The sequence below is a fragment of the Nematocida ausubeli genome (genome assembly GCF_000738915.1).
Source record: "Nematocida ausubeli strain ERTm6 chromosome Unknown supercont2.2, whole genome shotgun sequence".
In the NCBI taxonomy this organism is placed as follows: domain Eukaryota; kingdom Fungi; phylum Microsporidia; genus Nematocida; species Nematocida ausubeli.
The window spans coordinates 131,899-154,758 of NW_026515635.1; the positions used below are offsets into that span (position 1 = coordinate 131,899).

At 37.1% G+C, this 22,860-nt stretch overlaps 8 protein-coding genes across 8 annotated transcripts; all 8 read right to left on the reverse strand.

The window, feature by feature from the left end:
- Window positions 1-43: 43 nt before the first annotated feature.
- NESG_00651 (uncharacterized protein) lies at window positions 44-3,199 on the reverse strand (the record flags this gene model as incomplete). The annotated part of the gene is made up of 1 exon (XM_053048298.1): window positions 44-3,199. The coding sequence occupies one exon, from the start codon at window positions 3,197-3,199 to the stop codon at window positions 44-46; it is 3,156 nt and encodes a 1,051-aa protein (XP_052905058.1).
- A 616-nt stretch (window positions 3,200-3,815) lies between these two features.
- Window positions 3,816-4,043, reverse strand: NESG_00652 (uncharacterized protein; the record flags this gene model as incomplete). The annotated part of the gene is made up of 1 exon (XM_053048299.1): window positions 3,816-4,043. The coding sequence occupies one exon, from the start codon at window positions 4,041-4,043 to the stop codon at window positions 3,816-3,818; it is 228 nt and encodes a 75-aa protein (XP_052905059.1).
- Window positions 4,044-4,440: 397 nt separating this feature from the next.
- Window positions 4,441-7,917, reverse strand: NESG_00653 (uncharacterized protein; the record flags this gene model as incomplete). Its single annotated transcript, XM_053048300.1, has 1 exon — window positions 4,441-7,917. The coding sequence occupies one exon, from the start codon at window positions 7,915-7,917 to the stop codon at window positions 4,441-4,443; it is 3,477 nt and encodes a 1,158-aa protein (XP_052905060.1).
- Window positions 7,918-8,561: 644 nt separating this feature from the next.
- On the reverse strand, window positions 8,562-9,359 carry NESG_00654 (uncharacterized protein; the record flags this gene model as incomplete). The annotated part of the gene is made up of 1 exon (XM_053048301.1): window positions 8,562-9,359. The coding sequence occupies one exon, from the start codon at window positions 9,357-9,359 to the stop codon at window positions 8,562-8,564; it is 798 nt and encodes a 265-aa protein (XP_052905061.1).
- A 334-nt stretch (window positions 9,360-9,693) lies between these two features.
- On the reverse strand, window positions 9,694-11,457 carry NESG_00655 (uncharacterized protein; the record flags this gene model as incomplete). Its single annotated transcript, XM_053048302.1, has 1 exon — window positions 9,694-11,457. One exon carries the CDS (start codon window positions 11,455-11,457, stop codon window positions 9,694-9,696), a length of 1,764 nt encoding a protein of 587 aa, XP_052905062.1.
- Window positions 11,458-12,285: 828 nt separating this feature from the next.
- NESG_00656 (uncharacterized protein) lies at window positions 12,286-13,893 on the reverse strand (the record flags this gene model as incomplete). The annotated part of the gene is made up of 1 exon (XM_053048303.1): window positions 12,286-13,893. The coding sequence occupies one exon, from the start codon at window positions 13,891-13,893 to the stop codon at window positions 12,286-12,288; it is 1,608 nt and encodes a 535-aa protein (XP_052905063.1).
- A 1,474-nt stretch (window positions 13,894-15,367) lies between these two features.
- NESG_00657 (uncharacterized protein) lies at window positions 15,368-18,067 on the reverse strand (the record flags this gene model as incomplete). Its single annotated transcript, XM_053048304.1, has 1 exon — window positions 15,368-18,067. One exon carries the CDS (start codon window positions 18,065-18,067, stop codon window positions 15,368-15,370), a length of 2,700 nt encoding a protein of 899 aa, XP_052905064.1.
- Window positions 18,068-18,707: 640 nt separating this feature from the next.
- On the reverse strand, window positions 18,708-21,284 carry NESG_00658 (uncharacterized protein; the record flags this gene model as incomplete). The annotated part of the gene is made up of 1 exon (XM_053048305.1): window positions 18,708-21,284. The coding sequence occupies one exon, from the start codon at window positions 21,282-21,284 to the stop codon at window positions 18,708-18,710; it is 2,577 nt and encodes an 858-aa protein (XP_052905065.1).
- Window positions 21,285-22,860: the final 1,576 nt, after the last annotated feature.

Consider the following 22,860-nt stretch of genomic DNA (forward strand, 5'->3'; position numbering starts at 1 on the left):
CTTAAGAAAGCTAGGACAGGATTCTTGACAGCATGAAGCTGTTCTAAAGAGAAGTGCTAGGATTAGTCTCTGACTTTAAAATAGAATTATTATTGTTATGGAAGAGAGCAGCCATAATTTCATAATGCATTCCAAGGTTTTCCTGCTTGTAGTTAAAGGTTTTTACTGTGATAAAGACAGGAGTATTCTTTTTTATATCTTTAATATCAATGCGTGGAGGGAGAATATTATTTTCCCAATTTGCATACATAGACTTAAGCTTATCATTGATGTTTTTACTCAAAAGCCTTCGCATTTTCTCACACATAATTGGAACTGCAACTTCCACGCCATCGAAAGATCTATGATATATGCACAGACCGTAAGTGACTTTGTCACCCAATGAGCTATCACGCTGCAACATATTCAGGAACTTTGATGCAGTCTCTCTATCGCATTGGTTTACATACTTTTTCTGGATACGTGGGCCTTCAAAAATACTAAAACAGTAATTCGTATACTCGCGTATGCTTCTCTTTATCTGCGCAAACCAGCTTATAGATTTTACGCAGCCACTTTGAGATAATTTGTTTGAAGCACACATATTAAAGCATTCTTCAGTGCAGGATTCCAAGCTGTATATATTTCTAACAAAAAAATCGCTATAATAATAACTAATATAGTTTTCTTTTGACAAGGACTTATTTTCACTTGGTGCATTTTGTGGCTTCAGACTGTCTGCATCTTTATTGAAGTTGTTTTGAAAGATATTATTGCAACGAATAAGATAGTCACTAGAATAACATTTTCTAGTTGAAAAAACATATGTTGACTTATCCCACATATACGGTGCCACTATAGTACTTTTCACCATAAAGTTTGTAAGAAATATAGGGATCTTTATAGCGCCATTGGTGCCTAGAGTGTTTTGGCTTATAAAATTTGCTGCTGCAAATCTAGTTGTGTATATATTCTCTTCAAAGTAGTAGAATGGCACATCAATATCCTCTGCACTCATCTCGCCTAGAGTGCAGTCTATTTTTAGTTTCATTTTATGTGAGATTTCGGCAAGATGGTTTATTATTGCCCATGCTCTGGAACTTCTACTATAAGAAAATGCATAGACGTTAAAGTCTGAATTTCTTTCTGGATAAGTGGATTTTAGTATAGATTTTAGGTAGTCTACTATATCCCCAATTGAATGAATTTTCTTTTGTATGTAAGAAGATTCACCATCGGTACTATCTTCAGAAATATAAAAACACGGGATAGGGATGGTCTTTACTGTATGGCAGGAGTTATTAACAAACTGTATGTGGTAATGGTCGCTGTGGCCTATTTTTAAATATTCTACCATGGATTCTTTCGTGTTTATTACCTTTGAAGGCTGTGCATCTATCTTACTTCTACTGGGTTTGGGTATATGTTTGTATATCTTTGCCTGCTTCTCATATTCGTTGATTTTTAGCTGTGTAATTGCTCTTTTCCCATGCAGTCTGAAAACACCGTTTTTTGGTATGCATGGGCAGTAAGACTCAAAAATGCTTCTAATATGGGCTTCTTTGTTTTCAATATATTTTGTTATATCCGTAGCATCATTCACACAGGTAAATGGTGCACATTGGTAGAATATGCAGAATATATAATAGGTCCATCTGTACACATCCATAGTAGTGTAGTCATCTATAGGCTTGGCTTTCACAAATAGTGCTTTGACTTTTTTGTATGCCGCATCCATTTTATCTGAATCATTATTCACTAAGTAGTATAGGTACTCTATGGCGCAGAAAACCTCTCTAGCCTCTGAATCAAAAGCCTTTTCCATTTCTTGCTTTGTCTTTGATAGTATCTCGGGAGTTATCAAAATCAAGTCTCTGAGTATTTCTGGCAGCTTTAGAATAAAGTGCAGCTTTTCTTTTAGTGCTGCATCATCTATTGAGCATTCTTTCTTCATCTTCTCAGTTTTTTCGGTGATAACAGACATGCTATTGACCCACCATTTTAGATCTGTTTGGGTTTCCTCATATATTTCTCCGAGTGTCTCTGGCTTTGTTTCATATATAGAGCACATGTTGTTCTTACAGCTGTCTGTGTAGTCATATGGTGCACTAATGTGAGATATATCTATATGAGTCTCTATATATTTGTTCAAATCCTCTAAGAAGAAATGATAATAAAAGACTTTCTTTTTGTTTCTCTCTTTCTCTTTCCTTTTCACTTTCATCTTATTCATTAAGTTTTTGATGCACTCTATCTTTTCTACCAAGGAGTTATGGCGGGAGGTAGCTAAAAAGTGCCAGAATTGCAGTTCACTTTTGTAGTTCTTCTGAATAGTACACTCACATTTCGTATTTTCACTATTTGTCTCACTCTTAGTAAATCTATATGAAAAGTAATGGGGTTTATCTCTTTCTAACTTACTTTGTGCTATCTCCTTGTATGTTTCAAGACCCTTGTAGGCCTCTTTATGCTTTGAACTTCTATTGTATGTTCTTAGAGCGATGCTATTATTGATTTTTTTCGCATTCTTTGCATGCTTAGATGCAGTTGGATATTTGCAAGAAGTCCTCGGGGCACAGCACGCTCTTCTCTTGCATCTTAATTGGTTCTTTCTTGCAGCTCTCTCGAATGCACATTTTTTAAGAATTTCTGTAGACGTGTTCTTTTTACCTTGAGTAATAAATGAAATTGGAGCAATTTTACTATCTATATATACCAGACTTCCATAATAATTACTATACACATTATATAATGTATTGTTTATACAAATCTCACTACCAGTGAAGTATATATATATTTTATCTCCTTGACTATTTGCATAGAATGTTTTTTTATGCTCATTTATATAGAACTTAGAAATTACATCCTCTGCTTGCACTTCATTAACTAAAACTTCTAAATCCTCTGAATAGTACGGCACATTAGTTATGTAGTCTGATTGGTCCATGTCTTCCAAAAGAAACGGACTGCCAGATTGCTCAGTGCCATCCGAAATATCCGAATCTTCTGTGGAAGATATTCTACATGGGTTAATCATCGGGTCGTCACTGCTGTAATTCTCAACAGGCAGCATAGTATCGCCCGATCCATTCACAACTTCCATAAATTCATTATTCTTTGCAGTATTAGAATTATTACATTCAGTGTATATGGCGCACATACTAGACAGTATACTGCAGAATACTATAATAACTGTATAGATTGCGATATATTTCGTCATTTTTTTAATTTTTAATTTTTAATAAGAATATATACAGAATTTAACAATTTGATTGCATGGGCATTTAACTGTATAATTAAAACTATATTATTTTTGTGCCATAAAAGTGAAAGTACCATACGGTAAAAGTGGCAGCTAAATATACCCAAAATATTCAGAAAAGTGCTTTTGTTATTTTAGTAGAAATATCTTTTGCTTTTGCAGCTGCAGTAAGTCTATTTCAATTTTATCTCTTACAGAATAAAATCTCGCTTTATTTTAGAAAGTCATCTTGAAGTAAGAAGACTTCTTTACTAATTTTGTTGTCTTTAGTTTTCTAGTCGACAACAAAATTATTTAAAATTACTACTAAGAGACACTGACAACAATTATTTTATTCTGGAACTTATGCAGTAGATTCCAATACATCAAAAATTCTTTCTATTCTTGTCATACTACAAATATTTAAAGACTTTAAACATAAAAGCAGTCTCCATAAGACTACAGTCTTGGGAAGAATAAAATTTAAGCAGTTTCTGTCTCTTTTTACTGTTAAAGTACACCCATATCACTGCGCATATAGTTATACCAAAGAGATTAATAGGCATGTATTGCAGTGTCTTGTGGGTTTGTAGACTTAATCAAGGTGATAGTATGCAATGGCTGGATTTACAATTAAATAATACTCAGGCGCTCTTTCTAAAAGACCTTCATCTCTGCGTCTTTGATAGTATAAGAAGGCTATTATGAATAGTATAAGAATCGCAGTTGCTAAAATAAGCATAGAACATATTAATATATACGTTTTTTGCTTCCCATAGTAAATTTCTTTTACAATCCCTATGCTCTCTACTGTATTTTGCATTTTATATTTTATTCTCTCGGGTTATATATGATGGTTAGTCTTATGGAATTATTGGCATTTATGAATTATTTATAAAAGGCAGATAACATGCTCAGAAGAGAACAAAATTCCAGTCAAGAGATAGTATTTTAAACTCTGATAGGGGTAGTTGTCAAGAGTGTTCTATTTTTATATTTTACAATGTCCTTGGTTACTATGAGCTTTTGTCTTTTTATTCATGTTGGATACATCTTACTGTTACTATATGCTGCTTCTTTTAGTATAAAAACATAAGCAGAGGTGAAACAGAAAGATAAAAGCATAAATCACCCGGATCATGCACCCAGCAGAAAGTAAGGTTGTAGAAGAAGAAGAAAATCAATATATAAAGATTATTTAGATAAGTTTATTACTAAAATCAAGCAGAAAGTTGCGGCTGTATACTGCATGCAGGAACACTTGGCTGAACGTTGCGCTTACACCTTACAGTAGAGTTCCTGATAAGATTAAATGCAGATGCCAATGCTTGCTCAAGCCGACCAAGGGAATCCCCATATATCCCGTAGAGCTTGTTTTGCGTATTTCCAAATCTAGCATTAATCAGAGCTTGTTCATCATTTGGCATTTGACTGTAAAGAGGTGCTGAGATGGCTGATTTAGAGAGTAAACACATTAGATCATTATTCTGGGTCTTCTGGTAAAGCATCTGTGAAAGTGCGTTTGGGTCAATTCCAATGTACGAAGAGACACTAGGAGAGACAAGCAGCTGCTTTATAGCATTGAACGAACTGTTTCCAAGTGAAATGTTTCCAGCCAGCTGCAGACCTTGTGAAGATGAGATTCCATCGAAGGCACCAGTTGACATTCCTGTCTGAAGGCCTAGCATAGGGTTGCACACACTAATACTTGACTTCATTCTGTCACCAAACATTCTGTCCCTGACACGTGCTTCAATTTCACTCTTGCTTGCTTCAATTTGCATTGTCAGCCTCTTTATCATTTCAGTCTGCTGGACAGCTTCCATGCGAAGTGCTTCCATCTGCTCGTTGCTCACAAGACTCTCCTGACTTTGGAACATTGACTGTCCTTGTGTCAAATATCTGATAATATCGGTCACATTCATTGTAGTAGGCAGATTTCCTTGGACACGAGACATAATGGAGTTGACTGCAGGAGATCCCAGAGGGAACATAGAACCCATTCCCATATTGGGCATACCAGAGAGACCTGGCATGTTTGGGACTCTTTGCAGCTCTGCACCTTTAATCTGCAGACGTATAAGAAGACCTTGCATAGACTCTGGAGACATAGCACCCATGTGGACAAGAGTCTGCTGCACCTGCTGTGGAGACAGTAGGCTAGTCAGGACTCTTATCTGAGTAGCAGAAAGTGCCTTGGAGAGAACTTGGATCTGCGAACTAGTCAGGATCTGGGCAACTGCTTTGTTTAAGTTGATGGTTTCCTGCGGAGTAATTGCCTGCTGTGGATTGGCAATTTGCATAGCAAATATTGCAGACTGCTGAGCGCATGCTGCCAGTTTTGCTGCTTTAAATTGTCCAACAGCCTTTGCGAATTTCTGTGCGCGGGCTGAGTGCTTGCTGAAGGTTTTCTTGCTCCTGGAGGCAGATTTCTTGTAGGATTGCGCCATCTTCTTGTTGTTCTGAGCACTTGCCCTCTTTGCCATAGCAGCGTAGGTTGATGCTGCCTGTGCTGCCTTTGCGGCCTTCTGGCTGGACTTGATTGCTGCGCTTCTGGCTGCTTGCTCTCTGGCTGCGGCTGTTGCCACTCCCTGTGAGGTTGCCCCGTTCTTCATGAATTTCCTGGATGCTCTTCTTTCTATCCGCCTGGTGCGAATGATCTTTGATATCCTTCTGCTCAACCATTTGGTAGATGACCTTGACGACTTTACACCGTATGCGGAATACTTCTGACTCTGGTACATTCTTCCGTGCGTACTGAATAAGGCATGCTGCATGGTCATTCCCATCAAAGAGTGCTTTATCTCACGGGTTGCATATTCCGAAGAAGACACGCCCTTGTAGTGAGACTCGTTGCTTTGGTGGGCAGATATGATAGCAGCAGCTCCATTTTGCGTGAAAGACTCTGAGGCAGCCTTGCGAGAGCTTTGTTCAAAGACCGATACAGAAGCAGAAGCAGAGGCAGAAGAAGATTCGCTCTTACTTGTAATAATTGCTTCAATTGCCACATTCTTCTTCATTGAGTCAGAGTACCATGCGGAACCAGAAGATTCAGAGATACTTCCTTCGATTAGCACGCCACTCTTTGAGCCCTTTGCAGCAGCCTTAAACTCTACAGATGCTTCACCACTTGCAGACCTTCCACTGTGCTCCTGAATTAGATTCTTGTTGTATTCATCCTCTTGGAGTGCTCTTGCCTTCTTTTCAACCTTTTCTGCTCGTTTCATGTACTTTTTCCTCTCATGCGGGTGTGTTATGCCTGCTAAAGCTGCTTTTTCTCTGAGTCTACGCGCATTTTTAAAGAGACTGGCTATTGTTTGTCTAGCCTTCTTTGGTTTGCTAGTAGAGTGCTTGCTGGGGGAGTCACTGGAAGAGTCTCCGTCCTCGTGGCCACGCTCTCTGCTGGAAGAACTGCTTGGTCTGGAGGAGCTGCTGTCTGAAGATTCGGGCTCATTGCTGTCTGAGTCTGAGTCACTGCTGAAAGATGCAAGTTCTTCACTCTCTTCACTGTCTTGAGATTCTTCTTCAAAACCGTACTTATTGAAGGTGTGTGTGAATGGGTTTGCGATCTCACCAGTTGTAAACTTCTGCACTGTATTTGCAACTTCAGCACTGTCTGCTTCACTGTATGCGGATGTACTCAAGATAAGAATTGCCTTTTCCATGTCAATTCTCTTTGCAGAGTGCAAAGACACTCCGAACCCTTCAGATGTCACTAGTATCTGACTGACAATAGGAATGGATGGATTAGGCAGTGCAACTATACCTCCATAGAATGGAATGTAGTAGACTGTTTTGTTGTCTCTGTCGCGCAACTTAGTGAACACAGATGTATTTAGCTTAAGCTTCTTCAAGAAGAGAACGTACTCTTCAGAGTAAATAATCTTTCCTATGCTTATGCTCAGGGCAATGGCTGTCTTTGGGATGTAGAAGAACATGTTTACAGTGTAAAGAATATTTAGACCATTATCCAATCCGTATACACTTCCCTTTCCTTCTAATGTACTCATAAGGTAGTCCTTTCTGTCCTGTGCGTATACTTCTGATGAAGTGACAGTGACATTTGAGACAAGATTCTTTAGGGGCAAGTCGATTGAAAGGAATGACAGAAGAAGATATGAATCATCATCTCCAATTGAGAACAAAACACCAAGGGCCTCGTCCTTTGTAGGGCCATTTCCGTATCCTGTGGCAGGGCCATTGAAAACTCCCATTAAGGATGCAGCATCTTTTGATACAGGCATTTTCCCAAGGCGTGGTGGAAGGAGTGGATTTTGGCCGACAGGAATAGAACCTTCACTGGGTCTTTCAGGATCGAAAGGAGCAGGTGCCCCATGCGGTGGGCCAGAAGGTTGGGCGGAGTCTTCGTCATCTCTGAGAATTGGAGGGTGAGCTGATTCTGGTGAAGCATCATTAGCTGATGAGCATACGCCGTTAAAACACATTTTGTGCTCAGAGTCTTGTATTTCTTCAACTGAAGTGGCCCATGCAGGAATGACTTCCTTGTCGTGTGCGTCGTATTGTGAGAGTGTGCTAGCAGGGTCATATGGGGATGTGCTGCCAGGACCATCTTCGTATTGGATTAAACTACTGTCTTGTAGCCCACCAGAAACTGCAGGATTCATGTGTTCTGCGTGGACTGCGCCTGAGTAAAGTGCAAATATTGCTAGTATTCCTTTTCTCTTTGCTTTAATCATGCAAAGGTAAGTGCTTTTCCTATAAAACCTTACATGTAAAACATGTCTGAGAAAGTGTTTTGCAGTCTGCCAAGGATCCAGAAATATTCCCTTGTGTTTGGTCTTAGGGAAAGTGTTTGGTCCGCGGGGGGGTCTGAGAGACTAAAAATAAAACAATGTTTCACACAGATCAATCAGACCAATCCATCGGTTATTCAGACCATACAGGATGTGTACCCGTAATTGTGCCTATCTTTATCTATTTCTGGTTAATTGTGGTTAATTGTGGTTATTTCTGTCTTAATTATGGTTATTACAGCATAATTTAGTCATAAATTTATACAGAAAGGAAAAGGCCCTGATATATCAAGATATATATTCCTAAATATGTGAATATAGTTTGTCTACTGTGGCTAATTTGTGCTTTGTGACTAGTTTGTGTCCTCTATGACTAATTTCCTTCTCTGAATATAATTTCCTTCTCTAAATAACTTGTGTACTAGTGCATGCCTTTATGTGGGTTCTATGACTAATTTCCTTCGCTGAATATAATTTCCTTCTATGAATAATTTCCCTTCTCTAAATATAATTTGTCTGCTAGTGCGACTGCAATAGAATATTCTCAGGAATAAAAATACAAGATGAATACGTTACAACAATTTTTATTATGGAAGCACAGAAGAAGACTCCTTCCACTTGCATATGGAGTCTGGGGAAAATACTTTCACTTCTCCTTGGCCGTATCCTACAGCAACAGAGTGGTCCAGTCTGCTCCAGGCAATCTTCCTGCAGGGCGTGCCTATAACGTGCTTATCAACTGTAAACTCCAAAGAGCCAACTTTCTCTTCAGTGAATAGGCAAAGGGTCCCGTCATCTGAGCAACTTGCAATTACAAAGACGTCAAAGGGATTCTCGCATATCCGGCAGTCACGAATTGCCTTGGAGTGTTCTTTTAGCTCTGCAACCAGGGATTGATCTTCTTCCTTCCAGATTTTTATGACTGAGTCCATGCCTGCACTGACTATGTAGTTCTTATAGACGGATATTCCAGTGACACCGTGCTTATGCGCAAACCATTCTGCTGCTACCTCGCCAGACAAAGAGACCTTTCGGATTCTTCCATCTGAGCATCCGCACACAACAGATCCTTTGCACTCATAAATTGTATTTATGCATCCTTGGAAGACAGTTATGGCAGACTCAAAAACGTATTCTGTCTGATTTAGTCTCCAAACCAGCAGGTGGCCATCGTGCGTGCCTGCCACTATTCTGTCGTCCATGAAAAGAGTGGAGAATATAGGAGAAGAACCGTGTGCCAGGTTCTGAATTGGCAGAACCCCATCTTCTTCTATTTTATATACTGTGATATTTCCATTTTCTGTGCCTGCGCATACTACGCTTCCTTTATCGTTGCATTGCAGGCTGCAGATGAGTGCTTCAGCTGTGCGTGTTTCAATACTCATAATAAATAAAAAAATAGAAGATTTATCCTTTAAATTCGAGAGAAATGGATATCCACAGAATAATATATACCAACTACTGTGAGAAGAATAAATAAGAGGGAATTACTCATGGATACAGTATATTTAATAAGAGACAATATAACCTAATAAAACCCGAATATTTTCATATGAAATATTCTGTATCACATAAAAACACAACACATTAATAAGTGCACACAATTGGATCACTAGTATAATAAATCACTCTAATATAATTATGCCCTAATATAATTATGTCCTAATAGAAGGGTTTTTCATATTTAATTTCTTCATGAAAATATAAAATATTTATTGCTTATATAATATAAGGCAGAAGAGGATCTGTTATAGAACTATTTTCAGAAGAATTTGTACTATTATTACTCATATTACTACTAATATTGGTCATATTACTACTATTACGATTATTTTCATATATAGTACTTCTGGAAGTGCAATTTGGAATATTTTCTAGGGTTCTACTATTCCTGCATATATCACTTGTCTTGCTACTACTGCTAGGCTTATTATCATGGCTTATTGATTCTTGCTTATTTTCTGCTTTATTTGCAGTATTCTTGCCTGCTGAAATAGGCGTTTTATTAATTTCTTCTGGATTATTGGTATGACAATCTGAATCATTTACGTCACTATCATTATACTCTGCTGCATCTTTATTTGTGCACTCATGTGTATCTGGCAGTGTATATTCAGGTACCTTTGGGTTTTTTGTTTTACTTGAAATTATAAATGCCCCAAATATGCTCTCTGGGCTTGTTAATAGGCTTAGGGGAAACATAAAAACTGAACACTTTTTAAATTCCTTGACTAAAGAATCGATGCAGCTAGTGCATGTATCAGTTAAATTAAATCTACTAGCTGAATCTGATGTGACTAGTGTCCATGATATGACAGTGTATTCTTGTTTGTTGTAGAATTGCAGTATCATGTAGATCATGTCACTTGGATTACTGAATTTGCAAGTGATAATTTGTATATGACGGGGTCTATTCTGGTTAATGTACTGTATTAGTACGGTATCCTTAATACAAGTATTAATTTGTATGGGATTTGGTTGGTCTCTTCTAGTTCTGTAGGAATTCTTTCTAGTCACGTACGTACCCTGTAAGTTGTTACTGAGTCTATTTCTTTCCGAAACTATTGCAGGTGCAATATTAGATAGACTTGGACTATTTGGGTAGATATTAGTATAAAAGACAGGTGAAACTGGGGTTCTTAGAAGGGTTTTATGAATATTCGGGTTATTTTGGAAAACATTCGGGTTTAAATCAGGCGGATTCAAGTGATTTGTGCTAGAATTAGGGTAGTATCCATTCTGTACGCCATTCATACATGGCATATTTTGCTGCAAACTGCATATTTTCATGTGCTCCATTATCATATTCTTCTCGTACATGACAATGGGATTTTCTGTCGGAATGTTTTCTGGAATTTGTTGCTTAGAAGGGACTAAGCCACTCTGTACACTCTTATTGCGCAATCCATTATTTCTTGCAGGCCGATTCAAGTTGACTTCTTGGACATAATAATGAAGAAGATTTGGGTCTAAGCTGTTCACCACAGGGGGCTGCATGACTGCAGATTCAGCAGGTGCAATCTGAGTGTATTGTACGCTTGTTTGGCCTGGTATAATCATCGGCTGGTACTGCACACCTGGCACTTTCTCGAATGAATTCGGGTTATAATCTACTGCAGGAATTACCTGTCCATTATGCAGTGGATTATACTCAGCTGCATTCCGTGTGTAAAACATGTTCTGTAGAGTTGCATTTGGATCTGGCTGCTGCATGCAGGAATCTAATAGAGATTGGTTTCTTATTATAACGTACGCTGATACGTGACTTAATAATGCATTACACTCAGATACATTCAGGACTTTAACTAGATTCATAATGTAGTTAGTGGCAGTCTGTCTTACACTGAATAATTCAAGATTATTTTGTTCATCCAGTGAGATATTCGGGTTATAAGGGACATAAGGATATTCTGGAATTGCAGTTGATGCAACTGTCATAATACTTATTAGCAGAATAGACAGATATGCGCTTATTCTTTTCATTATTAATTAAAGATAAAATAAATTTATCTTATAACCCGTATAATCAACGTATAAGAATATTCTAGCCGGAAAGTATTACAAAAACAAGAAGACCAGAAATATTTCCAGAAGGAAATTTCATAATAAAGGCAGAGATTCATGAAGAAAGTGAAAGAAAATACGAAGAAAAGACTGAAAGATAGAAAAAGGTGAGAGCTAGTAGAAGACAAAAAAGAAGACGAAAAATAGAACATAGAAGAATAGACTAAAAAATAACCCAGTCACAAAGAAGTAGAATTAATGCAGTATAAGAATAATATAAAGGAAGGAATACTCCTTCTAGTCTGCATTCCTGTGAAAAGTATTTTTGTAGTAAAATCTCACATAATTATTCTGAGACCGCAAGAGTCCATATCCCAGATGGAAAATAATTTAACTCTCAGGATATTCTTCATACACTAGAAGGGCACTAGATATAACCCAAATGAAAATATTAATAGAAGGCAGCAAGTGTTCACTAACAGATATAACCCGAAAAGACACTTCCAAAAATATAAAAATAACACTCTTGACAACCATCCAATATACACTATCTACTATCCAATATAAACTATCTTGTTATAGACTAATATTCTTCTCAGTGAAATATTACTTATTTTTGTGCCTGTTGAATAAAATAGTAGTGTGGTAGAAATCCCTTGCAAATTATAAGAGTATATTAAGGGGTGACTTTTATTATAGATTCATCTATATGATATCTTATTTAAGATGAGATACCAGAATTCTTGTTAAATTTATAACTAATCTTATTGCTTATCTATTAATTATACCCTGTTAATTATTGTTAGATTATTTTCTTGGTTTAGGCTCACCTGAGTACAAAGATACCCTAATAGGATCTATATTATTATCTTCACTTTTGGAGACTCTTGTGTTTATGGCTGAAGCCTGGAAGGGTTCTGCGTCTGCTCTTAAAGGTGAGACCTTTTTCTTCTGTTCTGGAATATTTCTCCTAGGGGGAAATGGCCTATAATAACGCATTCCTGGGTGCGGGGCATTTAAAGCATACGGGGCAGCTGTAAAACCTGGAAATATAAAGACAGGCGGACCATACATCTGATTGGAAGGTGTTTGAGGAAAAGACCAATTTGAGTAGTACGCTTGATTTTGCGCAGTTATAACGGAAGGATTAGAATAGTTATTTGTTTGTTTTTTAGCAGAAGGCACAAAAGACCAATTTGGATCATGCGTCTGTCTTTGTGATGACGGCAATGGCGGCATAGGAGGGCCACTTGGTTGTTTTTGCGTATGAGAAATAGAAAAAACACTTGCTTGGTTTTGTGTAGAAGGCAATGGTGGCATAGGTGGACCACTTGCTTGGTTTTGCGATGAAGGCAATGGTGGCATAGAAGATGCTCGCGTTTGTTTCTGTGAATTTTGCAAGGGAGGCGTAGAAGGGTTGTACGCTTGGTTTCGGATAACAGGAGAACCTGCAAGACCAGGGGGTGGATTATTGCGCATATACGATTTCATGCATTGCGCATTACTGGAATCTGAATTATTTGATGGCGCACACCCGTGAGCTAAACTCTCGTTATTTTCAGGTAAATTTTTATCTGGTGAAGACCTAGACATATTTTCCTTTAAGTAGTAGCAATATGGATCACTGCAATAAAAATTTGTAGGTGGGTTAGGGTGGCCATACCACGATGTCCCTGGTATATAATCATTCTCAGGTGGTTCCCTGGGACTTTCACTATCACAAGATAATTCGTACTTTTTCAGAGTATTCCAGTCGTGTATTCCGGAATCATTTCTATCCTGTGCATTTTTATTTGAACTATTCTCAGGGACTGTCTTTTCCGAATTATTTGTAATACTAGTGTGCATTGAATTATTTTCATTCCGTTCCCATGTGTATGTGGGCTTAGAGGATTCTTTATGAGACTTCATATAAGAATATTTTGGAAGATAAATCCTTGTAGCCGCCTGGTTTCCATTGATATTCATATTAAGGAAATTATCACGTGTTTTAATATTAATATGTTCAACTAAATCAGGTGTCTTTCTGCTGGAATTAATTGTCATGGAGTCTAGTATGCTTTCATCTGAAAAAAATATCCAAATTGTATGAACTACGCTTGGGTCTTCTGGGGACTCATATTCTATTGAAATGGGGTTGCTGGATGGATCGTACGTTGTTATTGTTTTGGATGGATTTGGGGGTGTGAGTGTCCCAGGATTTTTCCATGGGGATTCTTCTGGATTATTCCCGTAGTTCATTGAATTTCTATGGAAATTATGCATCTCAATATAATCTATGGCACTTTGGCTGGGATTATATATATGTCTGGTTTCTTGTGTTTGTTGTTCTATTTGGCTTGCATGCACTAGGGTTAGTAGAAGGAGCATAATATTAAGACCATCTAATCTTATCTTTTGCATCGTAACTTTCATAAATAATAAAAATTAGAAAGTATAAATAGATAAAAATTACTGGAAATATTCTTATCTCTTATCTTGTAGGGGCATGAAGCTTAATGAAATGAAGATGTTTTTTGGTTACTGTGTGATGTGTATTTGTAGTGGGATAAAGGCTGGAGTGTGCTGTGTTAAAATTCCAATGGAAATAATATCTTTTTGCTTGAAGAGCTTTTACTGTGGGAATGAAATATTTTTGACAAGCTTTCTTGGTCTAAGTCTCTTAAGGAATTGTGTATTTCTTTACACTTTTGGAGTAGATCTTGCAGTGATGAAGGCCTTCTGTATTGAAGGGGAATCCTTAGTGGTAGTTTTACTGCAGGATTAATTTTATTTTTCATGTGGTGCGTGTAGTATCCGAAAATATGAAAAAAGACATGGCTAGTATATGGGAGAAGAGTGATATAAGTGAAAAGAGTGTCTTAGTCTGCATGTACTCTCTTTTATGCTAGTGTCTTCAGACTAAAATGTATGCACTACTAGGACATTTCAAAAAAACAATTCATTGCTAAATAGTTTGCAGGAAAATATATAGCACGAGATATATTACTCTCTCTTAAGGGGCTCTTTATAGTTTGACTGTCTCTCTGAGAGACCCACCTAGATCTACCAGGAACTTTATTTCAAGTGCAAAAGTATTTAAAACAGAATGTTACAATAGAAGTACAAATAAGCCAGAAATTCTGGCTATAGGCCAAAATATGGCAGTGTATCAAACAAAAGATGCGATAAAAGTAAAGAAAGGCTAATCTATGTATAGTCAATAATCTTTACTTTTCTTGAATATTTATAATTTTAAGCACTAGTTCTTCTATAGTGTGAATAAAACTAATTTGTAAAAAGAAATATATTTGACATAAAAAAGTAAAGTATTAAGTGGCCTTCTTTATATGATATATTGTGTAATATATCACACTATTATATCTATTTAAGACTACTTCATGTGCTCTCTTTTTCTTTGGAATTTTGTGCAAATTTTCTTTGAAGCTTCTTGCTAAGCGAGTGCATGGATGGTGAAAGAATATTCTTACAAAAAGTTCTGAAAATCGCATGAGAAATAGATTCCTTTAACATACGCATGGTTCATGAGATAAGAAAGAACCTTCTTTTTATGTGATTTTTACTTGAATTTGTGGACCCTTGTGTGAGCCAGAAAATCAACACATGATGGTAATATTTCACACAAGAAGATCTACTTGAGATATAACAAGTGATTTAGCTGTTAATAAGTGAGATTCAATCTATTTAGACTAATATCTTATACTCTCACAAAAATCCCATTTAAGTCACATAACCAATATATAATTGCATTCTCTGCAACTATAAATCACTTAGAAGTGTAATAGTTCTACTCCAAGAATAATTTTAAATTTAAAACCCTTCAGAAATAATTATAAAAATAAGTAGAAAGAACAAGTTTATTCTAAGCAACAAAATGATTTTTCTAGGTTTAGTATATATCTGAATAATACATCATCTCGTTAATAAAGGATACGAGAGTATTGAAAACAAGCATATCCTCATCATTGTTGCATATGCAGTTCTGCATATACTTAATACTTCCCATAATCTGGTTATATGTATCACCTATCCTAAGGCATAAAGTCTTTGGGGTTGTAATATATTTATATCTACGGATTATTCGGAAGTTTTCCTTAAATAGCTCAATATTCAGGTTTTCTTCAGCAGAAATATAAGCAATCCATATAAAGTGAAGGTGCTGAATGATTGTCTCTGCATCTTCAGGGTACGTTCGCATGATAAGTGCATCAATTGCATCAGAATACGCCATAGTCCCATCTTTGAATATAAGCTGACAAATACTTCTATTCACAGTAGGCTCTGTGAATGGGTGATAGTCAGAGGCTTCTGGATAGAATCTAACCAAAAAGTACCTGAACCATAAGAGAAAAATATCTAGACTACAATCTCCCAGATACTCAATACAGTACTCTGAATCCGGGTAAGAACCTATATATTTATACGTGTCTTCAACAAGATTTAGTCTAGGATAGAAGCTAGCCCCTTTTTCATCTGTTCTAATATGCAGGCCAGCAAGCATAATTGCTGAAAGTACAGTACACTGAATATCCGGATTATCTAGTTCTGTGCTTCCTATTATGTTAGACGTAAAACGAATAATAGGATGCTCTGGGGATAGAGTTTGGTCCATAGTGTATACGATGCAGCAAGTGACTAAATCCCTTTTATATTCCAGATTGGTGATTTTTCTCACAAGAAGTAGTCTATTTATGTCTGTGAAGTTATTCTGAATGGTTTCTCGCACTTGTTCCTTCATGAATTTTTTGCTATCTTCAGGACTGCCAATCTTTCGCATTTCATAATTAACGTATAAAACAAACAGATTTTCAACAAATCCTGTCACATTTCTACAACTGTCTGATATTTCATTCAGTTTCTCCATTCGTTCATCCTTGAATCCTATAACTGTAGGCAGCATCTCAATACTACCGTGTCCTTCAGATATTCCTAATACTATAGTATTTTTGATCCCATTATGCTCAAATGTCATAGTAATCTCTCCAGATATATCACATCTTCCATCCTGATACTTTTCTCCTTTAAGCTCAGAGAATTCTATTCGTACATTTTCTGATCTTGTTAAATATGTAAGTAGTACTTCAGTGTATGCTTCAATCCTATCAAGTAAGTCTCCATCTAACTCACCATTTTTCTCCTTCAAATCTCTTGAGAAGCCAAGTATCTCTGCTTTTTCTTGTTCTGGAGCATTTATTACTTCAGCAATAACCAAGAGCATATTTATAAGGCCAGTGTCTATCTCATTTCTACCATTGCAGTATGCAATATTAGGATCCTTTAGGTCAGCAACAACTCTGCACCACTCCTTCTGAAAGTTACCCTTTGTTGTGTCAAATGGCTGGTTGTCCAAAGAGAAGAATTCTTCAAGTTCTTCAGAGACATGCCCCATGTGGTCAGTTCTGTATGTAATATCAGATGGATCATACGTTAGGCAGCAAAAAAGAGAAAGAATCATACTTTCCACACAGTTGCTGTAATCTTCCAGTCGGTTAGTAGAAAACACCTTAGCTTCCCGGTTGTACTTAGGAACAGATTTATATGCAGGTACTTCTGTGCTGTTTAGGAATGGGAATACTCTATATGTATTTAAAATATCTTGAGATTCTTTCATTAAAGCCATACACTCTATACCTACTGCAGTACCAGAAGGCTTAAACAGTCTGTCGTATACACAGCCATTTTTACTGGGTGCTTCTGTCTTTGGAGCATATTTCTGTGTCATAGCGTACACTGCTTGAATAAGCTCAGTTGCACGGTCTGCACTGTCTATGAACCCAAATATGTATGACTGAATCAGAAACTTAAGACTGTCCATGAACTTCCCTTTTTTAATTTCACTCAGTGAACACTTGTCCTCCATCATACTAAGTACTTTTTGATTATTTGCACTCTTCTGGAAGAATTTGATCATTTGCTTAACCTTCTTCTGTTCAAATCTTTTTGTTTCATTTTCTTCTCTATTGAACCATGGGATTACCATGGACACTGTGAAGTATATTTTGTCTTTTTTGTTTGTTTCATACACCTTCAGTTCCTTATTACTGACGTCAATGGGAATATTCACTCCCTCTGAGAAAAGTAGCAGCATAGCAAGAATCTGCAGTGCACGCTCCTTTGTTGTCTCTGCTCTGAGAAATTGAACGAAGGACTGATTCCCTCGTGTCTCTATTGTTATGTCACCTGTAGGTGATGGGAATAGCTCAATCAGATGGTTATGGTACTTTTCAGTGTAGTCATCCATCTTATTCTCTGGTAGTTCTTTGTATGCTTTATCACCTTGTTCATTCCTGGTGAATTCGCAAGTATCATATTGGTCAAAGGCCTCTAATTCTTCTTCATTTATCATATATGATGTATCAATATCTGGTGCAAAGAACCTTTTATTGTACATGCACTCTATCTTCTGGTAGATATATCCTCTTAAGAAGTTAAGAGGCCCATCTGGATTTATTCTTATGGGGATTTTGTCTGTTGTAATTTCATATTTTAGTGCAGATTCTATTTCAGTTAGTATCATATCTGCACGTACACCATAGTGTACTATACTAATTAGAGTGATCACAAATACAAAGATCCGTTTAAATTGCATTCTAATTAAATAAAACAAATCACTTTTTAACATAACTGCCCCTTAGTATTCCTATATGAATATATTCAGAGTAATTGGGTACTTCATATACTAATAATTTCATCAAATATTACTCCAATAACTGATTATATTCAACTGTATACAGTGTCATTGGGTAATTGTTTGTTTGTTGACTTTTTACTGGTTATTGAATAACTTACTACTGACTAAAAAATAAATATTCATTGGCTACTGACTAATTTACTACTAGCTGACTAAGTACTAGCTAGATAATTTGCTAGTAAAAAATAAATATTCATTAACTACTGACTAAGTACTGACTAATTATTTATTTATTGAGTACAGACTAACTACTGACTAAGTGGCTACTATAGACTAATTTACTACTAGCTGACTAAAAAATATTTATTCATTACTGACTAACTACTGACTAAGTGACTAGAAAATATTTATTGGCTACAGACTAATTATTTACTACTAGCTAGACAATTTACTAGAGAATAACCAATAAATAACTGACAAAATATCACCTACTAACAACTGTCAAAACTAACTATCAATAAATAACTAACAATACAATAAGACACTTTAAGCAAGACTTTTCTTTTATTCCTGTGGGTATCACTCACCCAGTATTAGTCTATTCCTTGCAGAAGTACTCTGCTGGGTCCTTGAGTTCTCCCAGGCCTCTCTTTGCTCTGATCTGCTTGACGATCTCGAACATGGGCGTACCCTCCTTATCCAGGGATCCAGGGACAATGGAGTAGTGGGAGAGTACTAAGTTTATGCTGGCACCACCCCCAGTGGACTCCATAAGCTCCTTATTCAAGTTGAATGACCTTTGCACGGGAATGTATGCCTTCAAGACGGACTTGTGGTTGTTGTAGATTGCATCCATAATCTCACCTCTTCTTCCCTTGACAACCTGCATGGCTGCATCAATCATGCTATCCTGTAGGGATATTTCTGCCAGGAAGATAGGTTCGTATAGGATGGGTGTAGCAGAGAGTACTAAGCCAACAGCCAATCTGCTCATGGTGGGAATCAACTGACCAGCACCCCTGTGGATTGCATCTGCGTGCAGGGTCAGGTCCATTAGGTCCAGTCTCAGTCCCTGGAGTGGTTCTCCAATGACAGGTCCTTCCTTAACGGCTGCATCCAGTCCCATCTTCAAGAATTCCTTGACTTCATGTAGGTTCTGTACTCCTTTGGATGAGTCCACAATGACATTAGGACCAACATCATCAGGGCAGTAGCAAAGTACTCTTTTAACCCAGTCATCAGCACTACCAAACTTATTCTTGAACATTTCCACACGGACCTTAGGGTCATTAGCAATAAGTTCACCATCTTTAATCGCAGTGACTACGTCTTCAGCTAGTGGCTCAATGACCATGTATACCTTATTATGCTTATTAGCACTCTTAGACATGGCTATGCTGGTGACCTGGCTGGAGATACTTTCAAAGTAGGAGACTTGTGGTTCACCACGTACTATGGGTACTTTAGCATGGTCTTTCTCCAGGTCATTTATGCATATTTCCACGTGCATTTCCCCAGCCCCAGCAATGACAATCTCACCAGACTTCATGTACTGCACCTGGCACAAGGTATCGACCTGTGCGAGTTTAGTGAGTCCTTCCTTGAGTTTAGGCAGATCACTAGTATTCTTAGGGAAGATGGAGTACCTGACAACAGGAGATACAGTGAACTTCATTGTTTTTATGTTGAAGGATCCCTTTCCACTAGATAGAGTAGCAGTCTTTTGTATCTCTGAGTCTACTCCTAATATACCTACTATATTACCAGCAGGACATGAATTAACTTCCTCTACTGTCCTACCCATCATAAGGAGTACCTTAGTGACTACTTTTGCCTTAAGTTCTTTACCTTTACCTGGCTCATAGTCAGGTCCCTGTACGTACAGAGGCATACCTGCCCTGATTACACCAGAGAATACACGGCCAAAGGCAATGAATCTACCAGACCCCTGGGGTATCATCTTTGAGACGTACATTATAACAGGAGAGTCATCTTCCCTGGCAGTAGCCTTAATGGCATTACAGTACTCATCATCCTTTGGTCCTTCATATAATGACTCAGCCCTGTATACTTGTGATTCATTTGGTGATGGTAGGTTAATGACTATTTGTTCTAGTAGGCAGTCAGCTGCAGGCAGCCACTTTCTCATGACGTGTTTAAAGAGTGCCTTCTCAGAGGTTATCTCATCAAGTTCTTTTGTTCCGAATGTGACATTAAACCTCTTCATGTACTCTCTTATCTCTTGTTTCTTCCCAGCAAAGCACAGATCACGTACTGCGTATATGGGTGTTAGTACAAAGACAACGAAAGGGTGCAGTGCTGGGTCACAGTCTGGTGCATTCTTCTTCTTCTTGAGTACTTTACAGTCTGGGTCAAATGGGTCAGCTGATGTACAGTATCTGTCTATCTTCCAGAGACACTTTTGGAATGCATCTATCATCTCAGGTTTATCTTGCATGGAGAACTTCTCAGCAAAGAACTCAGCGAATTGTCTTAGTGTAAATCCCCATCCTTGTAGTCCTGAGCAGAAGGATACTTCTAAGTCAGCTGGGTTTAACTGTCTTATATTTGATGACTTATCTTCATCCATAAGGAATTTAGACATTGTAGCATTGAAGCTTTCTACTGTATTTCTGAGTGATTTAGCGAATTCAGCTGGTGCTTCTCTTAGTTCTAGTAGTGCTCTGTCTATTTTATTTAAGCAAAGTACTGGTTTAATCTTCTCAATGATTGCTTGTCTAAGGACAGTTTCAGTTTGGACACAGATACCTTCTATGCAGTCTACTACTACTAGTGCTCCATCTGTTACTCTTAGTGCTGCTGTGACTTCTGATGAGAAATCTACGTGTCCTGGTGAGTCAATTAGGTTAATTAGGAAGTGGTTCTCGTCTGTCTTCTCTTTCATGAAAGTGTTGAAGGAGAGGTTCTTTAGTTTGAACTGCATTGAGATTGCTGTTGACTTGATCGTAATACCTCTTTCTTGTTCGTCTTGTCTTGTATCTGTGAATCTTGATCCTGACTTCTCTGCTGATAATGAGCCTGCCTTTACTACGAGTGTATCTGTTAGTGTACTCTTACCGTGGTCTACGTGTGCTATTACTGACATATTTCTGATGTTACTTGGTTTCTTCATCAATCTTACGACTGCCTCCATTGAAGCTGCGTTCTTTGACATTTCAGGGGTTAAAAAATTTAAAAAAATTTATAGAAAAATAGTGGGAAAATATTTTTGGGTAGATTAAGTCTTGTCAGTTATGGGGTGGAGTGGATTAAGTTTTGTCATTTATTGGATATAGAGGATTAAGTCTTGACAAAGTGGATTAAGTTTTGGCAGTTTGGGATGGAGTGGAGAAAGTCTTGGTTATTTTAGAGAGAGTGGAAAAAGTTCTGTCGTTTTATATTTAAAAATAATAAGTCTTGGCGAAGTGGATTAAATTGTAGCAAAATGGAATAAATTGTGGCAAAGTGGAATAAATCGTGGAAAAATGGAAAAAGTCTTGTTAGTTTCGAGATAGAGTGGATTAAGTTCTGTCATTTATTAGAGAGGGTGTATTAAGTCTTGTCGTTTTATATTTAAAAATAATAAGTCTTGGTGAAGTGGAATAAATTGTGACAAAGTGTAAAAAGTCTTGACAGTTTGTGGCAAAATGGAGAAAGTCTTGTTATTGTGGCATAAGTTTTGTCATTTATTAGATAGAGTGGATTAAGTCTTGGTTATTTTCGAGAGAAGTAGAAAAATTCCTGCGCATTGAGCCATAAGTCTTGTCGTTTTATATTTAAAAATAATAAGTCTTGGTAGAGTGGAATAAATTGTGGCAGAGTGGATTAAGTCTTGTTATTTATTGACTTCAAGTGGAATAAGTTCTGTCAAGGAGGAAAAACTCTTGTCATTTTTGGGATAGAGTGTAATAAGTCCTGTCACTGAGTAATAAGTTCTGTCAATGTGCCATAAGTCTTGTCATTTACTTGGGTAGAACTTATGGAAGTGTGGAATAAGTCTTGTTATAAGTGGAATATATTTTGGCTATAAAACATAACTTAATACACATAGTGTAATAAGTCTTGCATGAAATGGATTAAGTCTTGTTATAAGTGGAATAAATCCTGTCTGTTTTACTATTACTTATTACACTATGTGTATTAAGTTTTGCCATAATAGAATGCAAGACTTATTCCATGTATGAAAAGACTTATGGCACATTGACAGAACTTATAGCAGTGTAATAAGTCTTGTTCAAATAATATGCAGGACTTATTCCACATAATGCAAGACTTATGACATCCCCTCTAATAAATTACAAGACTTTTTGCATCTCATCAAAACTTATTCCACTTTGTCAAGACTTAGTCCACATAGTGCAAGACCTATGACACTCCCTCTAAGAATGACAGAAATTATTACACTTTCTCTGGACCCACCAAGACTTATTCCACTTTGTGCAGGACTTAATCCACTATGACAGAACTTATTCCACACTGTGCAAGACCTATGACACCCCCTCTAATAAATTACAAGACTTTCTCCATCTCATCAAAACTTATTCCACTTTGTGTAAGACTTAATCCGTTTCTCTCTGAACTGACAGAACTTAATCCACTTTGTCACAATTTATTCCACACTAACAGAACATATGCCACTGTGAAAGAACTTATTATTTTAAAATATAAAACGACAGGACTTAATACACCCTCTCCAAAACTGTCAAGACTTTTTCCACTCTAACACAACTTAATCCACTATGACAAGACTT